This window comes from Musca vetustissima, unplaced genomic scaffold (genome assembly GCF_032173495.1).
Source record: "Musca vetustissima isolate MV318-11 ecotype Yass unplaced genomic scaffold, APGP_CSIRO_Mvet_v1 utg7802, whole genome shotgun sequence".
Taxonomy (NCBI): Eukaryota; Metazoa; Arthropoda; class Insecta; order Diptera; family Muscidae; genus Musca; species Musca vetustissima.
In genome coordinates this window covers 60,500-77,421 of record NW_026877668.1, presented here as the reverse complement: position 1 = coordinate 77,421, position 16,922 = coordinate 60,500, and the positions used below count along the sequence as shown (strand labels likewise).

Here is a 16,922-nt window from a genome sequence, read left to right as displayed (position 1 = left end):
ATTTTGTCTTAATCGGAGCAATGTTGGAAGTTTGGTGCACGATTTAAATAAAGTCGGACGAAACTATAAATGGGAGGTATATCTGAATCTTTACCGATTTCAACTAAACTTGGCATACATCGATCTAGACATAATTCAGTACTCTGTGCAAAGTTTTGTCTTAATCAGAGCAATACTGGAAGTTTGGTGCACCATTTACATAAAATCGGACGAAATTATATGGGAGCTATATCTAAATCTGAACCGATTTCAGTAGGGTTCGTCCTTGGGCCAAATAAGTGACATGTGACAAATTTTTTACAAATCGGATCATAAATGCGCCCTGTACTTTGTTCACAAAAATACATGGACGGACGGACATGCATAAATTGACTCAGAAAATGATTCTATGCATATTCTCAAAAGCAACCATGGGTCTATCTCGATTTCTTTTGCCTATTACAAACATGTGTATATAGATATAATACCCTCTAGCAGTGTGGTGAAGGGTATAAAAATAAGGACCTTCTTCGACCAGAACCCATCCTTCTTGCAAAATTTTATGAAGATTGGTCCATAATTGTGGCCAATTAGTGTTTACAAGTTAAAAAGCAAGTTATTTATTCAATGTGTATATATACTTTATGAAGTTTCATCATTACATAAACCAATATTAGTAAATAGTCAGGCGAAAAGGGACCTCTATGTGGTGGCTATGACCTATATGGCAAATATTTTGCCATGAGGTCCATCAAATTATGGGAAAGTATCGAGGCTTGAATATAAACCCATAGTGAAAATATTCCCAATAGCAGTCACTTCAGAGGAAATTTGGGACGATATTATAAATTGGCGGTCAGATGGGTTCCAAAAGGGCTGAAATGGATTTTGCTCAAAAATTTAGGGTCTAAAATCAATATTTGGATGAGTCACAATTTGGTTCATATCAAAGTGTTCTGCGGTCTTTAGAAAATAAAAATAATTTCTATTTTACGTAATTAAAAATACGTAAATCACTGAATCCGCCATATATACAGTATTGGACAAAACATTGGCAACTTGCATAAGGATTTGATAATAAGCTCAAATAAAACAAACGGCATATTCAAATTCAACATTTTTTATTACTAATAAAACAAAAGGAACCTCTTCTGCGATATTAAATAAAAAATATGATAATTTCTTCTATAGATAAACATTTTTAAACTTAAGCTAAACAAAGTCACTTCTTCAGTAAGACAAAACAATTGCAACATAGAAATATTCCAGGGTACAGTATTAATTTGATTAATATTTCGTAGGGAAACCCTTACTATCTATTACGGCTTTGCATCTTCGTGGCATCGACCCTATTAAGGGAACAACACCCAAAAATAGAGAAGGGTATTTTTTATTTTTAAGATTTTAAATGGGCTGGTAAATGAATTCCAATGCTTGTTAAGGTTTGTAACTTTGCACATATATATTTGAAGATTGAAAAAGAAAGAAAAATAACTTACAAAAAAACAAAAAAAAAAAAAAAATGATGGCGGGCATGATAACTCCTCAATGGAACATCGGAATCCGAAAATTTCGATGTTCCAGTGACATGTACAGACATGTACTCTTTCCGATGTTAGAAAGAGTACATGTCTGGCTCTCGTATGAACTAGGATTATTGTCTTCGCACAACAATTACAAAAATGGCGGAACTTAAATTTTTTTTTTTGGGAAATCGCCAATTTTTGACCGCAACCTAAGTTAAAAAATAAGGAAGATCTTCACAGATTGGTTCATACGAGAGCTATACACTCACAGAGAAACGTCCCAAAATTTGAAATCGATTGGGTTATTAGTTTTTGAGTTTTCGTGCCCGCCATTCGCAAAAACGCTGTTTGGTGAAAAACGCGTTTTAAGTTTGAGAAGCCCTCTTGCTTCCATTTGATGCTAATAAATCGGCTATATCTTCAAAAATTGTTGAGATTTTTACTTGAAAATTTATAGGGACATTCTTGAATTAGTGTAGGTTCGAATTAAATCAACATACAAAATTAAATTTTTTGAAATGAATAATAGTAGTTTTAAATGAATAATAGTATCCTGTGGAATAGCATACCAATGTGTAAACCGATTCTTCTTTTTCCATTGGTTCACTGTCCAGCTAATATGTTCTTGACCAAATTGTATTTGTTTCAATTGATTACACTTTGATATTAGATGCTTCTTAGTTGGTCGATAAGCTAACAAATTGGCGTCAATAAGACGTCGCTAAACAGTTATCGCGCTTACTGGAATATTAAATTCTTTTACCAATGCTGGAGACGATTTAAAAGTACATTTTTTATTCGCTCTTACAAGTAATGCATCGGTTCTTTTGTCAGTTTTTCGAGACCGACCGCCTATGCTGATAACCTCCACAGACTTAGTTTTTTTAAAACGTGATAAAATTCGAGAAACTGATGATTTGTGCACATTGCATTTAATTGACAGTTCTTTTTGAGAAATTCCTTGATTGAAATCGTGAACACCACGTCTTCGCAACTCTTTACCGAACTTATCTGGTGCCATCTTTATCGAAATTGTGGCTTATTAATACAATTAGTAATTTAAATAAAATATTTTTGCAACTAAAAGTTTATTAAGTTATTACTGACATATTCAAAAAACTGGAAATTGCGAAACCAGTTTAAATGCCAAAAAGATTCTAATTTTACGAACCAAAACATGTATTACTTATGTTAGTTGCAAATGTTTTGTCCCATACTGTATAGCTTATTTGTATCCAGTTCAGATAGCTAAAATTTTTGGTGTACAAGCTACTAGTTACATATAGTATCAAAAGGTCGGATCATTACATCCTATGCATCCTGATTTTCAATGTTTTTAAATAGTTGCCAATCTTCGGTTCTTATAGACCTATCATAAAAATAGATCTAAATTTTGTTATTCATTAGGACCATTGATCGTATAAACATATTTAACTATTTGAGCCCCGAATTTTTTTCCGTGACTATAGAAGTATTTTCTGTGCACAGATTTTAAGTATCTATCCTAAATAGGATATGCACAAAATTTGACGTCGCTACATTCTTGCATTCGGGAGATACAGTACCTTCTTTCTGAAAAATAAAAGTCCAATATCAAGTAAAGCAAATGAAATATCGACGAAAAATCACTTTTAATTATTCGTTAGGTTCTTTTTTACAAGGCTTAACAATAAATTGGAGGTTACATTTGGAGGATACGATTTAAATAATTTGTACTGTATACGCTAATTGGTACTGTACACATTTTTGCACTTATCTATATATTGAAATGCTTATAACTTGGCCAAAAATTTGAATTTTGTATATTTTTCTGTTGATGTGTGTGGTACATAATCAGCTCTTAACATATGTAATCCAAATAATATACATATACTAACAGTGTATGAAATATAAGCTATAAAACATTTTGTTGCCTGTGGACAACTTTGGGCCACAAAGGGTTAACGAAAGATGTTTTAGATTCCATCTTGAAGAGTATAAAATTCTCCTTAGCCGGTAATTGATGAAGAAAATGACAGTTATAAGCCTACGCCGCTCTCATTTAAACAAAACACGCACACAATAAATATGTTGTTGACATTGTTTTTTGTTTTGTTTGTTTTTATTATTTACATACATACGAGTATATGTAGATATGTACATACATACATATATACTATACATTGTATTATTTACAATTTCTGCTGGTGGTGTTGTTGTTGATGGTGATACGATATTTTGTTTATTTTTATATTTGTTTCTATTAGCGACAGACAACAACCACAAAGAGATGGGGAGAGAGAGTGCGAGAGAGGGGAATGACAATGGCTGCAGCAACAACATGGTGCCAACGGTTGGCGCAAATATTGCGGTTGTTTGGCTGCTGCTCTGCTGTTATCGTTGTTGTTGTTTCTTTCAATGTTGTTGTCTGTCAAATCGATTGCATTGAAATAAGTCAGTGTGCCAGAAAAAGTTTGTAAACCTTTTCTTTTTATAGCCGCTGTCCGCCGTGTCGCATTTGCTTGCCTTCTTCAATAGCGACTATATAAAACAATAACAAAAACAACAACAGATATAAAAACTATGAAACATTTAAGCCAATATGCAAACAATTGCCAAGAAAAAAACTCACGAAAAAAAGAAATGATAACAATGTGCATCAAGAAGACGAAGAAGATGTGGAGGAAATAATGAATAATAAGAATAACGTATTATATTTAATTATATAGAATACAAAAAAATCTCAACGAATGGAAGTGATCACAAAAAATAAACAAGTAATAAATTGGTGTTAAGTTCGGAGGGTGTTAAATAGTTATAACCTCCACCCCATAGGTATACTGAGATTCATATGCTTCAGATGTATTTAAAAACGGGTGGGATAGTTATGTTAAGGATATAGTAAGAAACTGGAGCTCTATTTTTTCCAGATTTTGTAATCGGAAATACTCAAAATATCGAAAATTGGGTGCACCATTCTTCATATAGCAATGAAAATACATTGACAACATTTGAAGCATACATTTCTGACACAAAACATCAATTTATAACAAATTTGTTTGGAAAGTACATTTTGAAATTACATAAAAATTTTTAATTTATTTTAATTATTGTATGAAAATGGCACCCCGATAACCATCCTCCACTTCATTGCTTTGAACGAGAAAAAAAAAGAATATTTCGTTATTTTTTTTTTCTAAAACGCAAATTGTATTTTTTTCAAACATTTTTCTTGGTGCGATTTATCACTGATGAGTTAAAATTAACAAAACAACGACAACAACAACAACCAAACTGGGAAAAATAAAATATGGCATTTCCTCATCTTCTAAATGTAAACAAAAACAATTTGACAAAGAAGCCTTCATCGCGCCATCGTATGCAGATCAACAGCTGCGTGTATTCGTAAATATTTCGAAAGCGTTATATTCTATATATAAAAAACAATTTAATTAACAAAAGGTAGATACAATTTAAGATTATGTTAATTGTTGTTTTTGTTTTCTCGATGAGCATGAATGATGATGATGCACGGGAAAAATTGTTGAAAATATAATTAATAACAATTAGTTTTGTATGTAGAAACTACAATCTTGAAATTTTGTGCCAACAATTTTACAAAATATGCCAATGACTCTAAACACTTGATTGTTAGTTAATATTAACATTTTAAAGATCGATCAATTTGCATGAAATCTCAACTGATTTCCACAAAATATTATGTCCTCAGATGGCATTAAGTTTAATATTAAAGACACAGACATAAACAAAATACCGTGTGAAGGTAAAAATAAATAAATAAATAAAGGCTCAAGTCTCAGTATTACAAAGGTACTGGGAAGCATGGAGGTTAATGATGATATTGGCATATTTTTTTACGGAATTCGATTTATTTACGAGATTTTATAACGTGCCTAAAGCCACATACATACAAAACGTCACCTATCATAGCAACCCCATAAGTACTAGGGACGAGTGCATAGGCATTTGCTCGCGTCAGCTACTCTATCATATAATTCTCATTCACGTTGTGACTCCGCAAACAGAAGTATTTCACTTTCATCTACTGAGGGCGGCTTGCCATTGCATAGGCTTGCTATTTTGTGTTGTGGATGTTCATTGCACTTAGATCATTCACAATTCTTTTTGGCGGCTACATAAATACATCCACACAGAGGCTTCGGTCTACTGTTCCACACAGGGACTTGGGTCTACTGTTCCACACAAAGGCTTCGGCTTACTGTTCGTAGTTAGATATAGTAGATTGTATGAGAACTTAGTCAGTAAGCAACTACTAACATCGTTCCCGATCACCGTTAAATCGTCGTTACCGATCATCGTACTGACACCCAGGCATACAGACATTTTTCGAAAAGTGGCATTTTTGAAAAAAGGGGCACAAATCTTTTGAAAAGTTGGCAAAAAAGGTGGCACACTATTTTGCTACATATTAACATGGAATCTGATGAAATTATATATGGACAGTTCCTACAAATTTTAAAATCTGGCAAAAGCTTTTGTCCAAATATTTCAATATTTATGACGATTTTAACAAAATCCGGATTATTCTCATCTCAAGCCTGTATCTCATGAAAAGTCATTGTAGACTCTATTCGATACCCAATGAAAAATTTCGCTTCAATTGGGAAAAAGTCGGGTTTCAGGCGCATCATCTTGTATACGGGAGCTACACCAATATCTTAACCGATTCTCAACAATTTGGATACAATTGGAAGGAATCAATGTTACCTTCATTTGGGTTATTAAGTCACCTGAAAACAATTATTTGTATCGCATATTTATATATATAAACACACTAGTATTAAAATCAATAAACATCAGATTTTAACCCCAGAAAGGGAGACATTAGTATTTTTAATCAATAAGGTCCATATGGAGACCTTGGACACGACTGGGTTAACCTCAGCCGGCTAGAAAACCACGTTACAATTTATGAAGTAATGGATCGGATTGTTTATACAAATGTGACTATCTTTGTGGATATTCCAGCGGCTCTTAAAGCCATCAAATCCTGTAATATCAAGTCTGAGGTCATCTTCGAGTGTGGAGAAGTTTTGGAAACACCGCGACATCATGGGTAATGAAAAGGGAGATGAATTAACTAGACGAAGATCTCAATCTATAGATCTAGCAATCGATGACTCAATCAAACCACGTGTCATCTTTTTTCGGAACGTTGAGGCGTTCTTCGACGAACGAGCCAATGAACTCTGGCACAACGAATCTAGATACAATGTGTCAAGATCTATTTGGCCGACTCTGCCAACCAAGAGAACAAATTCACTGTTGAATCTGAGCAAAACTGAAATTAGAGTAATGACATGAGTCATTACTGGTCATTGCAATATCAGGCCCTTTACTAGTAACTGGGTTCTTGTTGCAATTGATTACTGCAGACTCTGCGTTGAGCATCTTCTGTGTCGCTGTCCAGTCCTGGCCTACAGACGGCACAGACTAATTGGTGCTCACTTTTCACGGTTTCTAAGCTTCTTTTCAACTATGGAACCTTCTTTAATCTACAGCATCATTAGAAACCTAAAGTGGTTGGGAAAGTGCAACCTTCGCACGTAATATGTTTTCTGTCAAATTTCTATAGCCATCGAAACTATTTCCCATCTACCTCCTAATACTTCTGGTTAGCTTCTTATCTTTTCTATCCCCCCTTTCTCCCCTACTAATCTCTCCATATCTATCATGGATGATCACAATGGTCCCAACGGTCTCAGAGTGCTTATTACACCACATTATTTAATATCTATAAATTTATTATTAACAATAACGATAAGATATCCTTGCACCCACCTTCAACGCACAGACAGACACACACATTTCCTTACATATCGGATGTAAAAATAATGGTTGGTGGTAGGTACTGATGTTGTCGTCGACAATAGATTAATTTCTTTCCTCATTACAACTTAAATGGCAAATGAGCTGATTTTTTTTTTGCTACTTGGCAGTGTTTCAAGGGCAAAAATGTTCTTTGGCATTACGAGATAAAAATGAAAATGACATGCAATGTACTGCCAGTGAGTACGCCCAAACCAAATAAATAAATAAACTATTCACATATATGTGTAAAACAACAAACAAATACTCGTATACATTTTATCTGTTTTTGTCAACAGGAAAATAGGGTTACCATTTAGAGGGATATAATAGACAATATATCGGAAAATATCTTTGATCGATGCTACAGACAGACGCTACATACATAAGTTTGTATGTAGCATGTTTGTGCTGACTAAAAGCATTTAGATTTTCAAGACGTAAGATATGTGATATCAGTGTAGTTTGGAAATGGAAGAAGTGACTGCTCGGGTCTTTAAAAATCTTCCGGACTTTCATTTGAAAAGTTAACTTTACTAATGCAGTCTATGTCAACCTCGGTGGCTAGGCCAACAAGCAAAATTTTAGCATCTGAGGCTCGGAAAATCCCAAGAATTATTGTTTAGAAGCTTGACCATCCTCAATTTGTGACTATTCGGAAATGAGGATGGATAATAGTTACGGTGAATTGATTTTTTATATAGTCGACCATCATTTGTCATTCGCTCTTCACATGTTCGATAAGGTTATAAGAAGCGCATCAAATATGTTTTGGCTCCAGTCAGAGATATTTGGTCGGCTGTACTCATAGCTTTGATTGAAAACTATTTTTGTCAAACGTATGACGAGACTAAGGTAAGAACGGGACATGTTACACATAGGTATTGATGGCCGCAGACAAATAAGCCTTATAGGTCTTTTGCAATTTGATCGATAGGTAGGTGATCTGTGGACAGCTATAGGACGTCAGTGTATAGGGAATCCATAGTTATACCCTCTATCACAGGGCATTATGTCTTTGTGCATATGTTTGTAACACGCAAAAGGAATTGAGAATAAGCACAGAATACCATACTTCCAATATTGGTCCGATTGAGACAAAGTTTTGCACAGGTTACTGAATTAGGTCCAGATTAATGTAAGCGAAGTTTTGTTGGAATCGGTTTAAATTTAGATATAGCTCCCATATATAGTTTCCTCCGATTTCATGTAAATTAGTGCACCATTTACATGTCAATGTTTGTCCGATTGATACAAAATTTTGCACAGCGTACTGACTTAATTCCAGTTTGATATCCGTGAAGTTTTGTAAATTATGCACCGATGAGCCTACGTCTGTTCGATATACTGTACTGCAGAAGCTGCCAATCTCCTACCAGACGCGTCTTCCCAGGTAGCGTATGGGTTTGGGGTCTCCATGATGTACAGAGTGTGAAACTGACCTAGGTCATTTAGGTCAATTTTTCTCCGCACTTCATGGAAATTTTGGGGATCTTTGGATCCCCCGTGGACCAAAATGGATCGGGGTAGTGCCCTTAAATTAAATAACTACGATGGGTAAACGGAACAAAAAGAATAAATGATGAAAAGCAGTCTCTGCCTGACAGGACTGTAGTTCTGGGATGGGACGACCTACACGGGACTCTAAATGCTATCCGCGATAGTCTAGAGGAGTAAAGTAAAGAAATCTTCGACCAGTTAGACAGACTGATACGGTAAGAGCAATGTGGGGATACGCTTCCGGAGGAACTGCTACTGAATCTTACTTTAACTGATGATGAGCTGGACACCACGGTGATCCCACGGTGTAGCATTAACGAAGGAAGGGTAGAGCATGTCGACCGACTAAAAGTCTGACTACAACACATCTTGTGTCGGCTGGGCAACAAACGGCGGAGAAAAAGCCTAGTATAGAGAAGGCATCAACCTCCTCTGGAAAGGCAAACTCCAAGGTTCGTAGCCGGAGACAGCGTAAGCCATACGACAGACAAACCAAGGTAGGTGCTGACAAAGTGGCAATCATTGACAAATCCGATTGACATAAAATTTTTCATAGATTTCATGGGTTGTGTATGGATTTTTTAATCTAAAGATTATATGTCTGTTCTATCTACATGATTTTTTAATCTGAAGATTATACGTATGTTCTAGCTACACGATAGTGTATATATTCGCACGTCTTGTATGCATCCAAAGTTGTGAAGGGTATCATATAGTCGGAACCGTCCGACTTTTGAGCTTTCCTTACTGGTTTTGGATTAACTAAGTTCAGGATGATACAGTTGTGTTAATTCATATTGGTGACAATATGTGTTGCTTTGGCAACCCTGACCGTAATAACTATAAAATATATAATATTCATTATATAAAAAAATACACATAAAGGCTATAATAAATGTTGAAATTATCAAATGTATCTATTATGACATAAGTAACAAGACAATGTATGTCCTAAATGTGAGTGGATGTGTGTGTGTGATAAAGGATTTCTGTAAACGATGAGTACGACAAGAATCCTTCTTCCATCCAATTAGTGGAATTATTGTTATTACTATTTTTTTATATAATCCCCAAACGAAACCATTAGCCAAGCCAATCAATTCAATTAACGTAAAAAATTTCCACTTAACGTTAACACAAGTCTGGTAGGTGTATTATTTATTAATAACAACATTCCTGGAATTAGACATAACCAACTAGAGGCAGGATGGCGGAGCAGCAAATGAAGGAAATGGTAAAGTGAATCTGAAAATAATTCGTAATAGCTAAGTTTATTAAATATTAATTTCATATTAAGTTATAAAATCAATCGTTCGTATTCAATTTTATTCAGTGACTACTGTTAATGGCTTCTATATGCATTACGGTTTTGCATTATTTGTCGTTATTTTTTATTTAATTTTATTTTTTTGTATGCCACGACATTCTAAAGTTATTTTTAATTCGAATATTTAATTTTTTATTTGTTCTTATTTATTTTGAGTGGTTATTGGCTGTTGTTTTTGTATTTTTGTTTTTTTATTTTTTGGTGATGTTTAATTTTGTTTATAGGCTATGCACTTGGCGTCGGCGTCAAAACAGCAGACAATGATAAACAATAATGTGGTGGGAAAACAAATAAAAAAATACCAAACAATTTTTTGCTGTTGTTATTTTTATTTTTTATGGGAACAACAACAAATCAACAAAATATATGTATGCCTATTGCGAATTATATAAAATTGTTTGTGATTGAATAAAATAAACAAATGAATTGTTTTTTTTAGTCCGATTTGAAATTTAGTTAGAAATGTGGACTAAGTCAATGGGAATTGCTTTGGGAAATTTTAAATTGGATGTTTCTAAAGTAAGTTCCATGTGCTTTGCAAGGTGTATAAGAGGGGAGCACTTATATATGATGGACATTACTGCAGCATTCTCTACAATATGTAAATCTACAATAAAGACCGCCTAAATTTTATTCATTTTACAAATATTAAATTAGAGTTAATTTACTTAAAAACGACCCAAAAAACACTAAAAATCCAAATAATATCACCCCAAAGAGTGGGCTAATATTGATATTTTTAGAGCTGAGTCTTTACTAATATTCCCAAAATAACGAATATTCGGTGGTAACGTTATATGAAGAGGTATATAGTAAAGCATGAACCGATATATCCTATTTACAATACCAAACCTCCTAGTAGAAGTAACAATTCTATGTGCAAAGCTATATCTTAGGAATTGCGAGTCTGAAACCTGCTTAAAACTACCAAATTACCGAAGTTTGGTATTGTGAGGAGTCTTCTAAAAAGTGGACCTATATTAATATGTTTTTCGTAGGAAAATGTGTTACCCAGTGAGAACCCAAAGTACAAAATTACACATAATTCGGTTGAAAACCATGCCTGTACCTTGCAAAATACCGAAATTTGGAAAGTACCGTTATATAGGGGTTATCAGTTGACCAATAATAAACATTTTTAGTATGAATTTATTTCAATACCCAATGAAAACTCAAAATACCGAATTACAGCTAATTCGGTTAAAAAACTAGGCAGTTTTAATGTATGCCAAAGCTCTATCTTGTTCAACAGAAAGAAAATAGACTCAAAAGAGCTAAAGTGAACTGCCGAATTTGGTTTTCTCCGATAAGAAAACATTCGTTGTCCAGCAGTTGGTAAACAAAAAAAAAAAAAAGAGAGATCGTGTTTTCTTGCCAAAGAGGTCAGCTGAAAATGTGCAACTTCGGTTGGCCGGCGCCATGGTGATGGTGTGGGCCGCCATAACAGCCGATTGTCGCACATTGGCCACCAACATTTCAGATCTCCAATCCGTTGGACTATTGTGTCTGTAGTATTTTGGAAAGCAAAGTTCGATCACCTCAAGCAAGCGTTTCGCCAGGAATGGCTCAAAATATCGCAGAGCAACATTCGGTCAGCAACATTCATTGGCCGTTTGAAGGGCATAATTCGTGCCAAAGGTGACCAATGCGAAAAAATCTAAACTTATTCTAAAATTTGATGATATTTCCGACATTTATGGGAGCTATATATTTTCTGAACCGATAAAAAAAATACTCCATGAATGTGTTGTTTTGGTAAAAATTGTCGACAGTCCAAGGCATAGGTAGTACTGTCACTATCTATGAGAAGGGAAGAATCATTCTTCACTTTTGTCAACCGCATGCAGAATTGAAGGAGGCACCTGCCATCATTGCAGTATTTAGATATGTGTCAATACTTATGAGTTCTTAAAAATTTAGAAAATTGTTTTCATACTTCTTTTCAACCCATATCTAAGGATTTTCTTTTTCTTTTAGATTTGATCAATTAGATTAGCTTTGGATGTTACAAACTCAAGGTTTCTTTTAAAAACTACATTTTACTCCCTATGGATTGATTTATTATAATTTATTCATAAGAAATTGCCACACCTCTCTGAACAAATTTCCAAAAAGACAAACATGTAACGCAACGATTACGCAGCAAATATTACAAAACGTACAATTTCAAATCGCTTCTATTTGTTTCTGGAAATTACAATCTCCATCGAGAGAAATATCTAGTATTTATCAAAAGGTTCATTCAGCCAGTCAGATCCCAATGCACAACAATTTACGTTTTGTATATATTGACATACATACATATAAACATGAAGAAGAAAGAGATTACAATAATATCTCGTTATCGAATGAACATTTGTATTGCGAAGATGTATTACAAAAACATTTGTAGCATGTAGAACGCTTTCAGGTATTAGCCAGAAGAATTTGTCTAAAGTTCATTGCCAAAAACTCAGAAAAAATGATTAGGTTTCGCATCGATTTTTTCTATTTTTGAAATTATTGTTTTTTTTTTGGTTTTGTATTATATCTCATGAGTGTTTTTCTATTTCTTGTTCGATCATTCGTTTTGTTTTCGTTTGTTGACGTTTTATTTTGTTTGTTTTTTTCATTCTACAAAGGTTGATTATTATCAGACGGAATGCTCTAAAGAACAAAAACAATAATGGCAAGAAAAACGCACGTGAAGAACGCATGGGGTATTACGGTGGTGATAGATTATGTTAATGATGACGTGAATAGTTCGTATATTTCACAAACGTAAGTATAGATCTCTGTCGTAAGCAAATTGGGACTGGGACAAATTTAAAATTCCCACAGAAAAGATGCTCGGAAAAGACCAATCTCGTTGGTTTAAGAATTCGATATTGAATGTATTTGAAATTGTTTTTATTTTTACTGATACGAATTCGCAGTTTATAGCTTTTTTAAAATTATGCTCAGTAACAACATTCGTCTACAGGGAACAAAGCTGAAATGCCTTTGAACGCTTCGACATATTGCGAATAAAGAAAAATCCAATACATCACAATTGGGACTAAAAAAAGAGTATCGATTAAAATTGTCCCTTATATATCAAAAATTAACATTCTAGTTGACCCATCAATATTGAAAACGTCCAACTTTTTCATTAAATATTTCCCATCATAGCTTACTTTACTTTTTAGAGGAAAATCTTTAAAAAAATAAACCAAATAAAAATTAATCAAATCAAAAAACAACAATTGCCTTATCTTAGATAAATTTTATTTTATATTTATTTACCCCATTGCCTTATTTGTTATTTAAGGTTAATATTTCAATCCCCTGGGATTTTCTATGTCTTTTTATCTTAATCCCTTAATATAAATATTTACCCACCATAGAAGAAATACAAAAATAAATATGTAGATAAGAGAATGTCTCAATAAAGTGCAACTAATTCAGGTAAAGAAAAAATATAAAAACAAATATCAAAATATCTCGAAACGAAATGTTGTTTATACAAAACACATACAATTGTTTAAATTACACAACGGTCGACAGCAGAAATTTCCTGAATTATCATTGAAATTACAAAATGTTATGTAATTTGGAATGGACTATTTAAACTACATTATTGCGGCAGGAAGTTTAGGTATTTGTGAATACTCATTGCATTTATTGGAAAATTGTGGAGGACGGGGTAATAAGTAAGTAAGGGGTAATGCACGGTAAAATTGCTGCTATAAAATTGATTCCATCCATCATGGTGTCCAATACAATCGAATTCGGTAAATACTGTTGGAAAAATGTGTAAGAACATACCAAAATAGCATCGAATTTTACGAATTTGAATTTATTTTTTAATAAAAAACCAAACCGCATAATGATACTGAACATTTTCGAAAGTAAAAAAACTGGAACACAAAAGTTTTTGCTTATTTTAATTCCCTTTGAATAGTAAACCCCCATCGCAACTTCATTATATATCCGAATCCAATTGGAATTTTCTATACAAGAATAATATTTACAAAATATCTCAATTTTGTCTCAATCGAACAAACGTCGATAGTATGGTGCACCATTTACATAAAATCGGAGGATACTATATGTTTGAGCTATATCTAAATTTGAACCGATTCCAACAAAATTTTTGTCTCAATCAGAAAAATATTGGGATTTTGGTGCATCATTCACATAAAATCGGACAAAACTATATATATGGGAGTTATATCTAAATCTGAACCGATTTTAACAAAACTGTGCAGACATCAGTCTGGACCTAATTCAATACTCTGAGCAAAATTTTGTCTCAATCGGCCAAATATTGGGAGTTTGGCGCACCATTCACATAAAATCGGACGAAATTATATATGGGAGTTGTATCTAAATGTGAATCGATTTTAACAAAACTGTGCAGACATCAGACTGGACCTAATTCATTACTCTGTGCAAAATATTGTCTCAATCGAACAAATATTGGGAGTTTAGTGCATCATTGACATAAAATCGGACGAAACTATATATGGGAGCTATATCTAAATCTGAAACGATTTTCTCCAATTTCAATAGGGTTCGTCCTTGGGCCAAGTAAGTGACCTGTATCAACCTTCATTCAAATCGGATCATAATTGCGACCTGTACTTTGCTCACAAAACTACATGGGCAGCGGGACAGACGGGCGGACTTGCATATATCGACTCAGAAAGTAATTCTATGTATATTCTCAAAAGGAACCATGTGTCTATTTCGATTCCTTTTGCCTGTTGCAAACATATGCACAAAGACATAATACCCTGTACCATAGTGTGGAGAAGTGTATAAACTTCTACAGCATCTTTAGCTCTTCTCTACTCATAGAAATCAATGTTTTAGATTTACGCTTAGAGATTATCGACCATTGTAAGACTTATCACAAGTTCGTCGCCTACTACTTGGTTTTCCCTTTATGACGCTGTGACTTGGAACCCCACAAAGTCTACCAAAATTACGAATATACAGAAGGGGTAGTCCATGACTTAATTGCTCTTAGGGTCGTTTGATTGTCAACAAATATAGTTACCGTTCCTGAGTCACTAATACGTAGGACCTTGAATTACATCGTTTCGTTCGTAATCGACTTGTAGGAATTTGAAATAAATAAAAATAAAATAAAAAAGGGAATCGCTTCAAAAACACTCTGTGAGTAGAAAATAATTTGAAAAGTATGGGAACGCAAATTTAGTAAATATGTCAAAATTAGATGGCAATACTTCAAAATCAGCATAACCAGCCAATCAGAAGTTGGCATTCCTTGTAAAACTAGTAGATATAATAATAGTAAAAAAGTCCCGATTCATATTACTATTATTATATATTACTATAATAATAGTAATATGAATCAGTACTTTTTATAGGGATTGTGTGAAAATATTTACCTATAGGGTAAGTGTACCAATTTTTTATAAATGAATCGGCTTTTAGAATACTAATTTAACATTTTTTTAAAATTGAGCCAAAATTAGCAAAAATGTGCTTATTTTTCACCCATATGCCGACTACAGGAAAGTCATAATTTTTTTTGTTCCATTTGGCTACAAAAGTCTACATGTGTTAGGAATTACACTAAATTACAAACTTATTATATCATTGATATTATTTTCACAATCCATTTAAATTGAAATAAATATGTAATCACATTACTCCAATTATTCTGATTCATTCAATGAAATTTGTCCTTGCTTGTAGATTGCACAAATCCGTCTACGTATGATAACATTTGTGCAATTGATTGATTATATATCTGGACTGTGTTACTGAGAAATAATAATCACTATAGCTAATCTCTTGCCTATCGACGGTATCTATAAATAATATAATGTGTTTTCGAAATCGAATCGACAAATATAAATAAATTTAATTTATAAAAGCTTCACATCAAAATATCCGAAAACAGACCCTTTTTTGCCAAAGGCGAGGCTGTAATCGAAAACTATAACATTAAAAATATTTCACTATTCTGCTTTTATCCTTCGAAGGCCTGTGGAATTCTGAAACTACAAGTAAAAATTTTCAGTAGTATATCCTAGATTTATTTTTTTGTTACACACCACTGTCCTACTTCATTTCTAAAAAAATCAAATTGGATTAAAATTACTCCTTAAGAATATTTAAATTATTTTATTATTCCAACTTACCCGCCAGCTACCAAATGTATGATGGTATCCTTTTGTCCTTGGGACATTCTCAACGATTTTTGTTATTATCAATTATTTATATTCAAAAATTCCAGCACAAAATGAAAATTCCTCAAGTTATTATTGTCTGGGTTTAATAACTTCTTTTTTTCGACGCGCAATCTATATAAATACAACGAATTGTCAAAAATGAATGCGTTCGCGTTACGTGTGTGTGTGTTTTGCACTTTTAGCGGCGGACGGTGATGGTATGCGTAATATTTTTATTATGTTTTCAACTAGCAAAACAAAAATCGAGAAAATAAAAAAACAATCGACCGACCGGCTGTTTTTGTGTTCTGCTTCTTCTTCTTTGCGCCGCACAAAATATATGGAACGAGTGAAACGATGAAAAACGAACAAAGTGTAGAAGAATATGCAATCAAAACACACAGTAAAAAAACCGGTAAATTTTTTCGAGTTATGGTGTTGTGTGGTGTGCAAGCGAGCGAAGGGGGTGTTTGTTTTCGTTTTTTGCACTCTGATGCTATTTTTAGCTGCGTTTTTTTCTATTAAATTTATTTTCGTAATAAAAATGACAATTTTTTGTTAATATTTTTTCAAAGAAAAAAAAATTGCAAAAAT

The 16,922-nt window shown here is 33.4% G+C and overlaps 1 protein-coding gene across 2 annotated transcripts in view; it reads right to left on the bottom strand.

The window, feature by feature from the left end:
* LOC133322337 (mitochondrial carrier protein Rim2) overlaps positions 1-16,353 on the bottom strand; it is a 51,222-nt gene extending 34,869 nt beyond the window's left edge. For both annotated transcript variants that reach the window (XM_061531331.1, XM_061531332.1), the window contains exon 1: positions 16,299-16,353. In XM_061531331.1, the coding sequence (XP_061387315.1) occupies positions 16,299-16,345 (47 nt within the window). In that variant the 5' untranslated portion in view covers positions 16,346-16,353. The remainder of the gene's footprint in view (positions 1-16,298) is intronic.
* Positions 16,354-16,922: the final 569 nt, after the last annotated feature.